This window comes from Pholis gunnellus (assembly GCF_910591455.1).
Source record: "Pholis gunnellus genome assembly, chromosome: 16".
NCBI lineage: Eukaryota > Metazoa > Chordata > Actinopteri > Perciformes > Pholidae > Pholis > Pholis gunnellus.
Genome location: NC_136543.1, coordinates 21,200,692 through 21,217,539, shown reverse-complemented (window position 1 = coordinate 21,217,539; position 16,848 = coordinate 21,200,692). Strand labels below are relative to the sequence as shown.

The window sequence follows — 16,848 nt, the reverse complement described above, 5'->3', positions numbered from 1 at the left end:
CTTTTTCTCAGGTTTGGCTGCGACTTTTAAAAACTGAAAACAAGATGATATCAAGATGATATCGCTGATTGTTTCTCACGTTCATAAGATCAACACAAACGTCTGTTGTCTTCCTGCTTCTTGACTTTTCTTCTTCTCATGTGTGCATCACCTCCTTCTCCTCCGGTTCCCACTCGGTGTGACTCTCGGCATTATTCACATTCTGCTGCTCCGTCCGTCACCGAATAGTCTGAATTCCTTCAGAGGAGAATCCTCTTCCTCCTCTTCCTCCTCTCCGCCGTCACAAAAGCAGCTTTCAGCTTCCTGGGAACAAGCCAGCAGCGTTTCTACAGCTCAGCGTCTGAATTTTGATGTTTCATTTACTAAAGAGGATAATTGACTTGTTGTATGACTGTGGGAATTAAAGAAAGTTCATCTCGACGACAAAAAGAAATCTAAAAAACAAGTAGAACGTTATGAGAGGATTTTATGTGAGTAAAGAAAACACAACTTCAAACTCTATAAACATCCAATACAATTAAAATGTAGTTATTCTAAGCTGTTTACAGACGCTGGTCTGCAGACTGAGATCTGTATTCAGAATTATTCATAAAAGCAGACACCAACACTGATAGCAGTATCTTCTACTGCAGGACGAAGTCTGCAAAATGTGCAAAGATGCAGAAAAGCTCTTCACACTGCTGACTCTTAACATTTGACATTTGAGTAACTTCACAAGCATCCCGGCGGCGGCTCACAGGAAGTCTGTTTCCCACAGCGTTACTCAGCCAAAACAAAGACGACCCCCCCACCCCGACCTCCCCCGTCACTGACGTCCATCACTGAGAGACATTCAGCTTTTGTCCGTCAGACAGCAACGGTGCTAGAAGAAACTAACAAACACACAACTAGACACCTTGAAGAAGACTTGAAACTAGAGATTGAGACCATAAACTCATGTTTACAATGTTTACTGAGGTAATAAATCAAGAGAGAAGTAGAGTCATTTTCTCATAGACTTCTATACAACCAGAGGAGTCGCCCCCTGGTGGACATTAGGGAGAATGCAGCTTTAACACGTGAAGCTCTGACTTCACTTTTGTCTGTTTTGGTTCATTTTCTCTGTTTTTCGTCTTCTTGTCCGTCAGAGGTCGTGTCCTCCACCTCCTGGCTGCTCCAGGTTTCTGTCCTTCGGCCGTTTATGAGAAGAGGAGCCCCATATGGTGAAGGAATGATGGAGAGGATGAAGAAAAGGTAGGCAGACATTTTTTTTCCCTGGTCCGTCTTGTAAACTCTTCCCCCACGTCCCTCTCTTCAGCTCTCAGAGGAGCGATAGCTGAGCTGTTTCTTGATGTTCTTCCAGTTCCAGTCTCTCTGTGAGATGGACAAACCAGAGTCTGGAGGCTAAACGTACGAGGTCACGACCAAAACAAAGACAACAGCTCCAACACAAACACAGTCTGCCCCCACACACAACGTTATCATTATCAAATAATATTAACCTTTTAAAAGTTTACAGGTTTTGGCCCGAATCATTTCAAAGTCAGAGAAAATAACTTTCTCTTTGCAGCGGTCCTGATGTTTCTGTGGAACACGTGTTTGTGTCTGTTGCGATGTTAAAAAGAACATTTTTGGATTGAAGCTGCCATATACTTGTTTATTAATATCTTATTATAATAAGTGACATCAACACAAGCGTGGTGTCTCCGTCCTGACTCCGCTAAACCTCCGTCCGTGACTTGATGTCAGTCGGTTTAGTTCTTACAGCAGTTCGTCCGCGCAGTGGTTCACATAAAGATGGCCGCCGCCCCGACCGTCCTGCTACGTTGACTTGAACGGACGTCCCGTTCTACTATTTAGCGTCTTCTGTTTCTGTGAGTTCATTACTTCATGTCTGTCCTTAAGGAAACATTTAAAGTGACTCGATATAACATCCTGAACTAAGTGCCTCAGTTTCGGAGTCGTACTCCTGCAGGTCTGTCCGACTCGAGTCGGCCTGAACGTGAAAGAGTTCAGTGTCTCCACATCTGCCCGGTCAGGCAGGCAGCTGATTGGTGGAGAGGTTTTACCTCACGGCTCTGCATGCGTTTAATACGGCTCCATCTGTACCGTGTGTGTGTGTGTGTGTGTGTGTGTGTGTTGTATGTACACATGTGGTCGGTAGGACCACGGTGAGGATATGTTTTCATCTCGACCGTCCGCTGGAAGCTGAAGCCGGTCGTGTTTCAGTGGAAACTGTGAGTCAGTCGGAGCGGCGCTCTGTGTGGCCGACATGTGTCCGTCTCTCTGAACGCCGGTCGATATATTTTATTAAAGTCACGCTCTGCAGAGTGTCACGTATGAGTTTGTGAAGTATTTGAGCTCAGGGTTTCCTCTCCACATTCTGCCCGTTCTGCTTTTTAAGAGCTGATTTTTGGGTTCGACGACTGAAACAAATAAGAAAACACATTATTAGCTGCACCTGTCCAGTCTGAGGGACATCTGGGTACAAATGATGTTCGTTTCCAGTTTAGTTAAATAAAACATATCGTTGTTCAAAAATCATCAGAAAAGGACTTAAAATAGACTTAAAAAAACAATTTACAGCATTTCATGGTTCTTATTGTAACACACCTCAACTTTTAAACATAAACTTCTTTATAAATTGTACATTTCCATAATTGTTTTTGCAGAACTGCTTTTTCTTGAAACTTTGATGATTTATGAAATCTTCATTTTTATGTTTTTATCCTTTTTTCATGACAAATTACTAATTTCTTAGTTTCTTTTTATGTGTCTATGTCCACACAAACAAATAAATACAAAACAATATCACCGTTTGTTTTGAGGGGAATGCGTTGGTCACATGTCTGCTTTAGATGATGCTGTAGCTTGTAGACACTGTAACACGATCATTTATAAGACAGGATGAACGTCACATTTTAGACCAAATAAAGGAAATGATACGAGCTTTGTCAAATGTATTTTCTGCAGCAACTTCGTGTGTGTGTGTGTGTGTGTGTGAGTGTGTGTGTGTGTGTGTGTGTGTGTGTGTTCGTCCTGTTGCGTCGACGGTGTTTGTTCTGGAAAGATGTTGAAGCTGCTGCAGAGCGTGACCCTTGTAGCCGACACACGACTCCTCGCCGACCCGTCACAGACGCACTGAAGCTTCTCACGTCAACGCCTGAAGACGTGAAGGTCGGCTCTCACTGACTCTCACTGCCAGTATAGACACAGTATAGTTTAATTCGCTCTCTACATAGAAGGATATTAACACATTAACAGTTGCTCCTCATTTTTGGAGCGTTTTTCCAGCGACTCGCGTCAATTTCCACTCAACACATGAATCGTCTTTTCAAAATAAACTTCCATCTTCACAGGAAAACTCAGGTTTAATGAAAGATGGATACTTTATAAATACTTGACTTTACTTCTGAAGTTACAAATAAATCAACACTGACTTCTCGTTTCACACGGGGAACAAATGTTTGTCTCCGTTTCATCTGACCCATCCATCTTTCTGCTGTCTTCCTGGTTCATGATCATGTTGATGACGTATAATTTGATTTCGTGGGATATCTACGAAATACAGCGGATTCATTTTAATAGCTTTGAATGCTGAATGAGAATAGAGTACCAAGATGTACTACAGGGTAGTAAAATCTTCTCATGTGTGATTTTAGGACGTGAGGGCCAACGGGTGAACACTCCCAGATATCACATTATTATTGGCTACGAGCACTAAACTGGAAGAGCAAATACAAATGTGTTCAAACAGTCCACTACGCCGCCCGCTCCGTCTCCCCCTCCCTCCTGATCGAGACCCAGAGATCCTGGCCTCTAATCCAGACCTTCACAGCCCCCGGTGCGTGCTGACGGTCACGGTCTGCAGACATCTATAACCGTGTTGACGTGTGCCCCATGCTGTGCTTCATCTAAACATAATTCATATCCGTCTGCAGCACCAGCTGAGCGCGTCTCCAGAACCCTGGTCGTCTAGTAAAGGTTTAAAATCACAGCTCGTGAGTTATACGTGTTCCTGAGGGACGGCTTTTCCCTTCGCGTGTCTTTTTGTTCTGCGTAACGCTCCGGCAGGTCCTGACGGGCCTGTTGTACATGAGCTACTCTACTAATGAAAACCTGATCCGTCCTGAGGTAATGCTGCAGTCACTCTGTGCTGGAGGCGAACGGAGGACGGGGAGCGAGCCGGATCCCCTCGTCTAATAGATTCTCAGTCTGGGCCGTCGTTTTTCACAGCTGCTGGCAGTTTGAGGAGCACAACAAGGAGCTTTGTACACACACACACAGACAGATGTCTGTCTGAGTGTGTGTGTGTGTGTGTGTGTGTGTGTGTGTGTGTTTGTGTGACGGCATTCAACATGTTGCTGGTTTCCTTTGGAATTACACAATTGACAATGCACAATTTACTTCCAATGCAACCACATCGTGTATATAACAAGTGGACGTAGCCGTGACGTCAGTCATTGGTTTGTGGACTTTCCTTTTTGCCACCAGTGAACAGGAAGTGACCATATCTGGACTGAGGAGGAGTGACGTAGAGACGCCGTATACGTCTCTGGTAGAGACCTGTCAATCACGGTGTAGCCCCGCCCCTAAAGCATCCCCTGCTTTATGGTCTGTGTGACTCTAAATGGACCATCATTTACTAAATGAACATCATGCTGTATTGAAGAAGACTTGAAACTAGAGATTGAGACCATAAACTCATGTTTACAATGTTTACTGAGGTAATAAATCAAGAGAGAAGTAGAGTCATTTTCTCATAGACTTCTATACAACCAGAGGAGTCGCCCCCTGGTGGACACTAGAGAGAATGCAGCTTTAAGACACTTCCACATCGGTTTCACTCGACAGAACCGGAGCTTGCCGCCTGATGCTAACTCAGAAAGTTAAATGTTCGCAACTTCAGACTTTCTCAACAAAGACGAGCGTGAAAATTGTTTTTCACAACTAAGGAAGTTTTATCGCAACGTAACAAACAACGGTTTGCATGATATTATACTTGTTTATCCTCATTCTTCGTCAGGTGTTCAGTTGACTGATATCGGAAACCTCGTCACTGCAAAAGCAGCTTTCTTTCAGAGAGGAAACTGTATTTAAATATTTCACTTCTCACACTGCAGCTCCTCGATGCTCAGATGTGGTTTTTGTGGTTGAAGTGAGAACCGCCGCCGAGGTTAGAAACACAGGAAGTGGAGGAAACGATACCTCACTCACGCCTCCAACCACAGAGCGCTGTTTCAGTTTCACTTGAACCCTGAAAATCTCACTGTGATCACCGAGGCTGCAGGTCAGCAGGCCGCCCACGAACCGAGTCAGGAAGCAGCTGGACCAGTTTCAGACCAGCTGGTTCTGGTGCAGACGACACAGTCCTGCATCCAGAGGAGCTTCAGGCTAAACGGGACATGATGTAACCGCACAATAAGCAAAACAAAGACTTCTGTTTCTTTTAACTGCCCAATATTCTCCCAGTATTGTCATTTTTAGCCACGCTAGCGGCATAGCTCGAGGGACGTCCGTCCGTCCGTCCTCTATATTTAAACGAGTGTTTGATGAATTGAAGCTTTGAAGATTCACAGAAGAAGAATCCTACTGATTTTGAAGATTCAAATGTTTAATATCTCCAATACTTTGGTTTTATTTATGAACAAATACCTGCAAAACGAATAAAGTTCCCAAAGTTGGCTCTGTCCTCTCTGTCCTCTCTGTCCTCGACCTTGTGTTGTTTATCTGTAAACTTCCATCAGTCCGGCGATGTGCGACGGCTCTCTGACGTCCTCAGAGAACGACGGGACGTTCAAAGACGCTTTGTTTTAATTACACCATTGGTTTTCTCCATAAAGCATGAAGGGAATCGCTCCGTCCTTGAAGGATTTAACTCACTTCTTTTCAATTTGCCGCTTGTTAAATGATCAACCATCAGTTCCACGTCGCCAAAAACCATTTCCCGCTGCAAAATATCAACTCAGAGGAAGCTGCTACAGCTCAGAGGGACATGAGTGAGTCGTCTTTAATGGAAGAAAGAGGAAGTTGCTCAGGGAAACTCTGCCAGAGAGCCCGGAGCACAAACACTTTACGAGCCTTTTCTTTCCTCTTCTGTACATTTGGCTGCTCTCAGCTCTTCATCCTTTACTCTCTGACGGTCGTCAGGACTTGGCTGCTTTAATGACTCATGTCCTCTGTTGTCATGATGATTGAAAGAAAGAGTGTGATGTAACACAAACCCCCCCCCCCCCCCCCCCCCCCGTTGCTGGGTTCCCCCTGAAGTCTTGTTTCATCCATCTTATTTTCCTCAGGAGCAGACTGGGTGGTGGAGTATAGCCTCAGGTGCTAGCTGGGTTAGCTTAGCTTCCATCTCGGTCCTCCTCGGCCGGGTGGTCCGGCTACATCCGCTCCCCACGAATGAATCCAATCCCCCTAAAAAGAGGACAATCAGCTTCACATTGATCGCTATCATTTTTGTTCCTCTTTCAAACATCTGTGCAGAATGATGTTCTTTGAAGCATTAAGTTAAAGTCCTTTGACACGAGGACGCTGCAGGAAGTCGTCGTATTAAAGCTGCGTTTCTTTCTCTTTGTTGTTCTGGTTCCAGCTTCTCTGAAGTATTGATTGTTTTTTATGATCAAAATCTTAATCAGAGAATCAATTCAATCAGATTACTTTGATTAAATCAGTCTGCTCCTCGTTTTTTTAATCAAATTTCAGTTTGATGCAAACGTTGATGAAGTTCTTTCTTCTCTCATCGTGTTTTTCTTTGCTTGTTTGAAACATTTGTATATATATATATATATATATATATATATATATATATATATATATATATACATATACGTTTGTTCGTCTTCACGTAGTTTTCCGCTAAAGTCTCGACACGAGGGAGAAGTTTCAGTTTGGTTGTAATCTGCGGTCTCACCACTAGATGCCGCCACATCGTACACACTGCACCTTTAAGAGTAAATGAGTTTGACAAGCGATGGTTCACAAATACTACAAGCTCCCACCTGCACGTAGAGTGACATGAGAGACTGTGATCGTCCATTTAAAGAGTATGTTGGGACCAGCAGGACACGGTACGGTGGTTTAGAGTGTTTGTGAACACTCGTAAAGTCCGTGCACGCAAAGTCTTGATTGGTAATTTTGGCTGACGGCTCACACTCACGCAGCATGTGTCTAAAGCAGAGAGCTCCGTGCTTTTTGGCACAAAATCAAACAACTAAACCGGTTTTATTTCCTCCCCTCTTCGTCTTCGTCCCTTCATCTCGTTGCTCTCTGACAAAGTCAACACATCCGACGGGTTTGAAAGGGTTTGACTTCGCCTCTAATGGGACTCTGGGGATCAGGTCTGGGGTCTGAAACAAGCTGCTGAAACAGAAAGAACAGAATCATTTAATGGTGATGAGGAGAGGGGGAAATATTAACGATGTAGAAATACGAACACACAGGTTTAACATCTGTGTTGGACAGAGGAAGCAAATTAGGGTCGGCAGAAATTCATGCTAGAAATGTGAAACATGACAGCGTGATGATTAGCTCTGAGTTTGACATTTTTAGATGTGTTGCTTTGCAATTGTTTGCAAGATGCTGACAGGCTTTTACAGGCTGCATTCTCTCTAGTGTCCACCAGGGGGCGACTCCTCTGGTCCTATAGAAGTCTATGAGAAAATGACTCTACTTCTCTCTTGATTTATTACCTCAGTAAACATTGTAAACATGAGTTTATGGTCTCAATCTCTAGTTTCAAGTCTTCTTCAATACAGCATGATGTTCATTTAGTAAATGATGGTCCATTTAGAGTCACACAGACCATAAAGCAGGGGATGCTTTAGGGGCGGGGCTACACAGTGATTGACAGGTCTCTACCAGAGACGTATACGGCGTCTCTACGTCACTCCTCCTCAGTCCAGATGATATCTTCTGTTCACTGGTTGCAAAAAGTTAAGATGGTCGACGGCAAAACATCCGTCAAACCAACGGGCGACGTCACGACGACTACGTCCACTTCTCATAAACAGTCTGTGGTTCTGTGATGATGTGAAGCGCTGCGTGACCTTTAAAACGTGTTGAACAGTCAAAAACAAACAAAACAAGATCTATGGAGTGCTGCAGAAATGACATCATTCTGTAGTCCAACAGGAAGTTAGCATCACACTGATTCCCTCAACATAAAGCCGGATTCTTCCACTGGAAAATAATCTCTGTGGCAACCAAACGTTTATGATTCTTACACGTGTTGTTCATCAAGATAATCTTCACGAATGAACACGTGAAAGCTTCGACCGCTAACCGTTTGATTATTATGTGGATTCCAATAACTCGACGTCTGAGTGAAGCCAGAGAGGTTCGTGGTGTCACACTCGTGACTGAAACCACAGCGGCAGAGAATAAATAAATGAGCCACATTTGTGGGCCGAGTGTCCGTTTCCTGGTCACGCACACGAACTTCATCCGTCAGTCAGTCACTGACAGAACAATCAAAGACGTAGGCGTCGACTCCAATTAGCATTTTCCAGCTCGACAGGATCCATGCGCTCGTTATTTTCTCGCTCTCGCTCCCACGGACTCCACTTGGCTCCGCTCAAACACGCATGTGGAGCAATTAGCCGTCGCTCCCGTCGTGCATCTGGTCCCGGTTTCTGTGGCCTTTCAGTCATTCAAGGGCTCCTTAAAGAGACCATGAAAGTCCAGTTGATGAGCCTACGAGGGCGAGTAAACGGCCCTCGAGCTGGTTAAAGTTCAGGTGATTAGCTCTGAACTCTTCATTGAGCTCAGTGCTGCTGAACGGACTGAAGTATTATAACTTTATTATCACTGATCAATGACCGTTAAAGGACTTTATAATGTCATAATGTTCTTTATTTGATTTGTTTTACAGGAAAATGTATATTTTGTATAACAGCAGTGTTTCTATGCCTTAGAGCAATAATGAACTAACTGACTAACAGATACAGCAGCTGACTGGTTACTACGCTCATTAATAACAATTCATAATAGTTCAACACTTTTAAAAACATGCATCAATGTTACTACTTGACAATAGTTCAATGAACAAAATACACAGAAAGATGCATCAGTGTAGCATTATACTACTATATATGTGTATACATATATATAATATATATAATATATAATATATAGTCAAAGTCATCTGATTGAATTGATTCTCTGCTGAAGACTTGGATTAGAAAAACAATACTTCAGAGAAGCTGAAGAGAAAGAAATGCAGCTCAATGTGACGACTTCCTGTCAAACGACTTCAACTTCAAGCTTCAAAGAAACAAAATCTGCACAAACGTCTGAAGGAGGAAGAGAAACGAGCGGCGCTCCGTCGTGCAGCGAGCTGACAGCGATGGACGTGCGTCTGATTGAACGTGGTCATTGAGGTTCTGCAGCTTTTTGTTTTTTGTTCTAAATATTTTAGATTTTATCTGAGATTTCACACTTTAATGAACATTTTTAAATTTATGGAAAAAAGTTGATGCACCTTTTGTAGATCTGCTGTGAGTGTTTCATAATTATTATTATTATAGAATATTAAGATGAACAGAAACATCCCGGCTGACACTGGAACAACACTTTTGGATAAACATTTTTCTTCTTTATTTTGATTAATAATTAGTTTTTTGTGTAAAATGCATCAAACATAATGACAACACAAGGGAATATTTGGGTGGATGTGTTTTTACGTTATTTCTTTCTCACACATCCACTCTTTTGATTTCACGAACTCTCTCAGAGGCTGTGGAAGGTTTTCCAGGACGTGATGGAGCTCAGAGCTCAGAGTGCAGCTTCTGTCTGGAGGGAAGCCAGCGGCAGCAGAGAGGACTCGTAAACCGGACAGTAAACCGGATTACTGAACCTGAAGCCCACGAAGTGCAGCAGAGCTGATGTGAACGCGTGAAACCGTTTCAAACAATCCAATGAGCAGTCGTGATGACAACATTTTAACTCTTTAGTGCAGTTTGGAGGTGAACTTCGACGCAAAGCTGAAGAAAAGAAGCTAATCAACGAGGAGACGGACTGAAGAGCTTCAGGTGTCGGAGGTCAGTCGGAGTTCAGAGTCGTAAACTTAAAAGTTAATAAACTTGATCGACTTCAGAGGTCGAACATTTCATCTTCGTCCTCCAAACTTAATGAACATCTCGATAACTCCCTGGAGATATGATGTTCATACTATCAATGAGTTCAGATGGACTGAAAATTAATCTGCAACTAGTTTGATGCTTTAGAGACCAAATCAATAAGTCAACACAGTTCTATTAGAATAGCACCTTTAAAATAATTCAAATGCAATTCAAAGTGCTCTAATAGTGATCGACAAGTTTAAAAAAAAGAAGTTGAAGGCTTTTCTTTGTGAAAAAGACGTTTTCAGCAAATCAAAGCTTCATGTGTTTAAAGCTGCATTCTCTCTAATGTCCACCAGGGGGCGACTCCTCTGGTTGTATAGAAGTCTATGAGAAAATGACTCTACTTCTCTCTTGATTTATTACCTCAGTAAACATTGTAAACATGAGTTTATGGTCTCAATCTCTAGTTTCAAGTCTTCTTCAATACAGCATGATGTTCATTTAGTAAATGATGGTCCATTTAGAGTCAAACAGACCATAAAGCAGGGGATGCTTTAGGGGCGGGGCTACACTGTGATTGACAGGTCTCTACCACGGCGTTGTCCGGTCTGGGAGTTCTTGATGTTTTTTTCTTAAAACTTTAACTCATTCCCTGTGTTTTCACTTCATGAAAGCCGTTAACCAAGGTTGCGACGGCCAACAACCAAGATGGTACCCGTCAAAAACCAAGATGGCAACAGCCAAAAACCAAGATGGCGACAGCGAAAAACCAAGATGGTAACCGTCAAAAACTAAGATGGCGCCGGCCAAAAAAACCTGCCTCTTTGTAGACTTTTAGCATCTTTTTTGTCTCTGTGTCTCTTTTTCATAGTTTTGCATCTTGTTGTTGGTAGTTTAGTACCTCTACGACTTCCCAATGAGAACTGTTGGCAGTAACTTCACACAGAGGCGCTGGCCCAGGAGTTACCCTGTAGACCAGGAGTTACCCTGTAGACCAGGAGTTACCCTGTAGACCAGGAGTTACCCTGTAGACCAGGAGTTACCCTGTAGACCTGCTCAGTAATCCGTCCATGGTTCTTTGTGCATCCTGTGGTCCTGATGCTTCCTCAACTCAACAGAAACCGTGCAAAGCTAACGTGACAGCAACAGTCTGAGCATTTGAGGTCACAGAGATGTGTTGCACATCCTCTCCCCGAGCAACACGAGACAGAAGGCAACCAAATGTCTGAGTGACATCGGATCCTGGAGCTGCTTCGCTGTCAGTGAACAGTTTGTCGGCATCAAAATGAAACTGATGCAACAAACAAAAAGAGAGCGAGAGGAGCCGAGTCTCTGACGCCTCGGACAGAGAGCGCTTCCCAACGCATTAAAGATTTTTAGGCCCCTGGGTTCCCCTAAAAACATTTCAGAATTCAGATGTTTTCCATCGCAAATCCTCCGCCCAACAGGGACCAGTAAAGCACACAGTTACATCAGAGACGGAGAGGAGGAGGAGAGGGAGGAAAATTCTTCAAGTATGAGAAAACTTTACAGCTCTCCTCCCCTCCCTCCCTCCCTCCCTCTCTCTCTCTCTCTCTCTCTCTCTCTCTCTCTCTCTCTCTCTCTCTCTCTCTCTCTGTCCATCCCTCCCGTCCTGCTGGTCAGTCAATGAGAGCTTCACAGAGAGAGAGTCACCGGCTCACAGCAGGTAGGATGCTTCTTCACATTCTCTGAATGTTTGATCGACTTCACTCAGAATCATTCTGGAGATTTTAAAATAAGTTCTTTGATATTATGGATACTGCTTTAATATGCACGCAGAGACATTAATTCAATTTGCAAATGAAATCGATTAGAACTTAAACCAGTGTTACAGCGTGATCCTCAGCTGATGGATAACTGATAAAAAGCAAGAAAACATGAAATATTCTGCACCGAACAGAAAATATTAACAACTTCCAGGAAACAATTTAAACTTTTGCACAACTCTTGTGACTGCGGGAGAGTTTTTTATTAATGGCTCATAAAAAGTGTTCTTCTCATGCAATCATCTTTTTATTCTGTTCTATATCTCGTGTGTCGTCCACAGTCTGCCAGTTGGTTTATGAGTTTATTTCAGCCTCGTCGATTTCAATCAAAACAGAAACAAGACAGATTGTTGCAAGAAAAATATTGCCTGCCAATTCCTAAAACAAAGAGCATTTTTATTTTATAACTTGTTTTTCTCCAGATGTTGAGATGAGGATGTTTTTACTGCATCAGGTGGATTCAACGTCTTCATCTTCAGGCTCCTGCTTAATGCTTAAATTACAAATAGAGAAGAACAGAAACACAGTTAAGTGCAGTGAAAAGTTGTATGTTTGCTCAAATGTAATGAAGAAAATTAAAGTACTTAATATCCCATAATGACTGGAAAAAACTAAATATATTCAACATGATGAAATGTAAAAAAAGAAGAGGAAGTGTAGCTGGAAACATTTCCTGTAAACTATTAATATCAGGTGAAAACATATCTGTGAGTTTTATTTTTTGAGTTTTATGTAAAAACAACAAACTTTGTGAACTTCTTTTTTTTCTTTTCCAAATGATGTCATGGTGTGTTCGTGTGAAAGTCTCCGTCTGGCTGTTCAGACTTCAGTCGTTGCGTCATCGATGCTTCTTAACGAGGGGCGTGTAATCATGACATCACTAATGCCAATCAAAGCATCGTAACACGCCATCGACCTGCGATACAGACAAACCTTATTTTGATCAAAAAGTCTGAATTCAAACCTCCGGTTCTGAAAAGTGAAGCCAAAGCTTCATGTGTTAAAGCTGCATTCTCTCTAATGTCCACCAGGGGGCGACTCCTCTGGTTGTATAGAAGTCTATGAGAAAATGACTCTACTTCTCTCTTGATTTATTACCTCAGTAAACATTGTAAACATGAGTTTATGGTCTCAATCTCTAGTTTCAAGTCTTCATCAATACAGCATGATGTTCATTTAGTAAATGATGGTCCATTTAGAGTCACACAGACCATAAAGCAGGGGATGCTTTAGGGGCGGGGCTACACAGTGATTACAGTCTATGTTAAAACACTGCAGCCGGTGCTCGACCTCGAGTTAAGGTTGTTTTGCGAGCGAAAACTACGATGTCACTGCTGCTGTGTATGTACGGTAAAAAATAAATGCTCACGCTTAACATTAAATTATTATTTTCAAGAAGGAACGCCACAACAACGTGTGCGTACAGTCTGTTTGTAAAATGTATTTGAAGCCTCCGGTGTTGTTGTCTGATAAACGACCTCGAGTGATGTCACTTGAGTCAGAGTCTGTTGTTGATGTTTGGAGTTCGTGTCAGTAACTTTTTCTAGTCCTAGTATTTCATCACTAAGTCCTAATAAACTCTCAATGGTCTGTTTTAGTGAATTATAATGTGATTAAAAGGAAAAGTAGGAACACAAAGAAACTCTAAAGTTAGATGTTTCTAATGTTAGTTAGAGATTCATTTGATTGTTAAACTTCCACAAACTATATAAATAATTAGTAAAATCTCACACCCTCACATGTAAATGCCTCCAGGTATCACTTCCTCATTGCATGAACCGAGTGTGTGTTTCAACGAGCCGCTCTGCAGGAGTTTATTTTGGCTTCTGAAGCTGAAACGGGACGAATGCAAACCAGCAGCAGGGAGAGAACGTCTTTACGGTGCGTTCAGGGACCTTCTGTTGCCCCCTCGTGTTTCCTTGGAGGGTCCAGCTGGAGCAGCTGCCTTCAGCTGGTATTTACAAGCTGGTTGTTCCCATTGAAGTCAACAGAGACGGCTCAGCAGAGCTCCAGACGGAGGCGAGCGTTAAACTGCAGATGCTGAACCCTGTTTGTGTCGGGTCACGTCTGATTAGCACAGCTCACGTGTGAGAAGCTTCACTGTGAAGGAGGCTTAAAGGCCAAACTGTTCAACTTTATTTGGTTATTCATAGATTCTGGAGACGTTTCTGTCTTTGTAAGAATTTTAAAAAAGGTAATTGAAAAGTATCCAAAACTAATTAATATTCAAAACGTTGAAAATTGAACCACGAGGGGGAAAACCTCCATTTGTGTATCAAACGTTCTGATTTTGTGTCTCTGATCAGAATACTTTCAGCTCTCTAACTGGGGTTCTAGTATTTTGTTGTTTTTCGTAGTTTTACCATTTTGATTTCAACACATCGTTCACGTCCTGTTCAGACGAAGACTCTGATATGTGTAAAGAATTAACATTTAACTCGTAATAATAACGGAGGAGTTTCAGTCGGATGCAATCTGTAACTTCACCACTAGATGGCGCCAAATCACACACACTGTTTCCTTTAAATGAAGCGCAAGAGATCCACCGTGTGCAGAACTCTCTGGGTTCTAAATGGTGAACTCAAATCCTGTTCTGTGCATAGATATTATGCACAATAACAAACTAGAAGTGCCCTCAGAGAGCGCAGGCCGATGGCATTTCCTCTCCAACATGCAGTGGCTTCTACTTTGACCCGCGCTTCACTCTTCACTCTTCCACCAAGTTGCATAAAAATCGTTTGAGCGTTTTTTTACGTAATCCTGCTGATAATCAGACAAACACATAGAAATGTGTTCACAGACGGCCTCCCTTATTGTTCACATGTTGTGGACTGTGTGAACTCGCTGCTGCAGACAGTGGATTAGAGCTGGATGTCGACACATTAAGCAGCTCTGCTGATGAACCTCTCGGGGGGGGAACACGGTGACTTCATTCAGGGTTTGACTCATATTTGTGGATTTGTTTTTGCTACTGAACGTCTGCTGCAGGAGACGTCTCCGGGGAAAACTCCTGTAGTCTGACAATGACGTGCCGGGTTTCCTATAAATACTGTTTCACTATGAAATCAAGTTTACATTTAAAAAGTAACAGATTACTTTTGACGGCTAGTGAACCTCTGATCAACGTTATTGATCAGTTTTTGACAAGAGAAGAGAAGTTTAAGATAAAATAAGACGGAACTTTATTAATTCTTATGCAAGAGTTTGATCAAAGACAACAGAAGAAGAAGAACAAAAACAATGAATTCAAATATAAAATGTATGAAAAATAGAATAACAATGATTCAGTGTAAGATAGAATAGCATCGCTATAAGAGTAAATAAATCAAGTAAAAACAAGAGTATAAATATAAAGTGTAGAAGAAGTAAAACCAACAGCAGTGCTAAACGGAGACAGACAAGTGTTTTTGAGCATATTGTAAACAGTTATATTGCATAAGTTGGTTAACACGACCATCAGAATTAAATAATATGAAACAGACTACGAGCAGCTGAACCAATAAGACGTGAGGATAAATGAAGCAATCGCAGCGTAACAAGTCGTCTCAGTGTCAGAAAGCTGTCTGCGGTTTATTGGCCGACGGGCTCGTAAACAGCTGACGGCCTCATTTCTGCTGATTGCCACTAAAGTGGAGTCTGTTGAGCCGACGGGAAACCTTCAGGTGGATTCAAACGTTTGTTTGTTTTTGTTTTCCAGTAGGAGAGAAAGTCCCGGAGCTCAGCCGGTAGATGTCATCACCTCAGTGGGATCTGACTGACGGAGATCTGATCTGTTCATCGTCGGAAACAATCGGCTTCAAACCAAACAAACCGCTTCGATCAGCTCATGTTTCATGAGCTCGTTTTTTCTTCTTCCCTAAACAACCCGAGGAATCCTTTGGTGGTCTGATCACAGCGATGGTTCCCTTCATCCCCTCCCTCCTCCTCCTCGTCCTCCTCCTGGCTGCTCCGGCCCTCCTGACCCCGTCGACCGCCAGCGAGCTACAGGTCAGAGGTCAGAGGACGCCGAGGGACGCCAAGCAGGACTCCATCAAGGTGAGTCGATGGTCGGGTCAGAGGTTTAGTGAGAAATTGTGGATAAAACACGTTTCATTTCATTTCATTTCATTGGTGCAGGTGGTGATCTCTGAGGGCTGCATCACTCAGGGGGAGTCATCTGATGTCAGCCAGGGAGGTAAACACATCTTTTATCTTTTCATCATAGTTGCTTCTAAAGATCTCCTCCCGTGTTTTTTTAATCCGACCTGGTTCTTCCCTCAGGTAAAGAAATCAACCTGACCCCCGGTTCCCCTCTGGTCCTGACCCATCGGATCAAACTGGTTCCATCGTTGGGTTCTGGTCTCGGATCCGGGTCTTGCGGATGCGAGACGGACTTCGCTGCCCTGCGGGAGCGTCTGGAGGGGCTGGAGAGGGAGGTGTCGTCCCTCAGGGAGAAATGTGGAGGACCTGAAGGAGGATGCTGCACCTCCAAGGAGAGCAAAGGTAAAACACTGAAGCCACTGAGTTCAGCTGAAAACTAATGTTTATGTGTATTTAGTCGTGTTGTTGGTGCCTTAAAGCTGCATTCTCTCTAGTGTCCACCAGGGGGCGACTCCTCTGGTTGTATAGAAGTCTATGAGAAAATGACTCTACTTCTCTCTTGATTTATTACCTCAGTAAACATTGTAAACATGAGTTTATGGTCTCAATCTCTAGTTTCAAGTCTTCTTCAATACAGCATGATGTTCATTTAGTGAATGATGGTCCATTTAGAGTCACACAAACCATAAAGCAGGGGATGCTTTAGGGGCGGGGCTACACAGTGATTGATAGGTCGCTGCCAGAGCTATTTTTAAATATTCATTTATAAATTAGCAACAACGGTTAAAGGGGCGACTGTCACATGTTCTCAGTGTGAGAACATGTGATGTGAAAATGCTCAAGATGAATCTGCTGAATCTGCAGCTCCTCGCCTCACATCTTCAACATCTTCTCAACGCTCTCAGAGCATCGTCTTCAGAATAAAAGCTGTAAAAAGC

At 42.9% G+C, this 16,848-nt stretch overlaps 1 protein-coding gene across 2 annotated transcripts in view; it reads left to right on the top strand.

Moving 5' to 3' along the window:
- Positions 1 to 11,706: 11,706 nt before the first annotated feature.
- Positions 11,707 to 16,848, top strand: part of LOC306708572 (tenascin-like) — a 33,673-nt gene continuing 28,531 nt past the window's right edge. For both annotated transcript variants that reach the window (XM_079176430.1, XM_079176429.1), the window contains exons 1-4: positions 11,707 to 11,730; positions 15,528 to 15,865; positions 15,947 to 16,004; positions 16,091 to 16,312. In XM_079176430.1, coding sequence (XP_079032556.1) covers positions 15,728 to 15,865; positions 15,947 to 16,004; positions 16,091 to 16,312 — 418 coding nt within the window. In that variant the 5' untranslated portion in view covers positions 11,707 to 11,730; positions 15,528 to 15,727. The remainder of the gene's footprint in view (positions 11,731 to 15,527; positions 15,866 to 15,946; positions 16,005 to 16,090; positions 16,313 to 16,848) is intronic.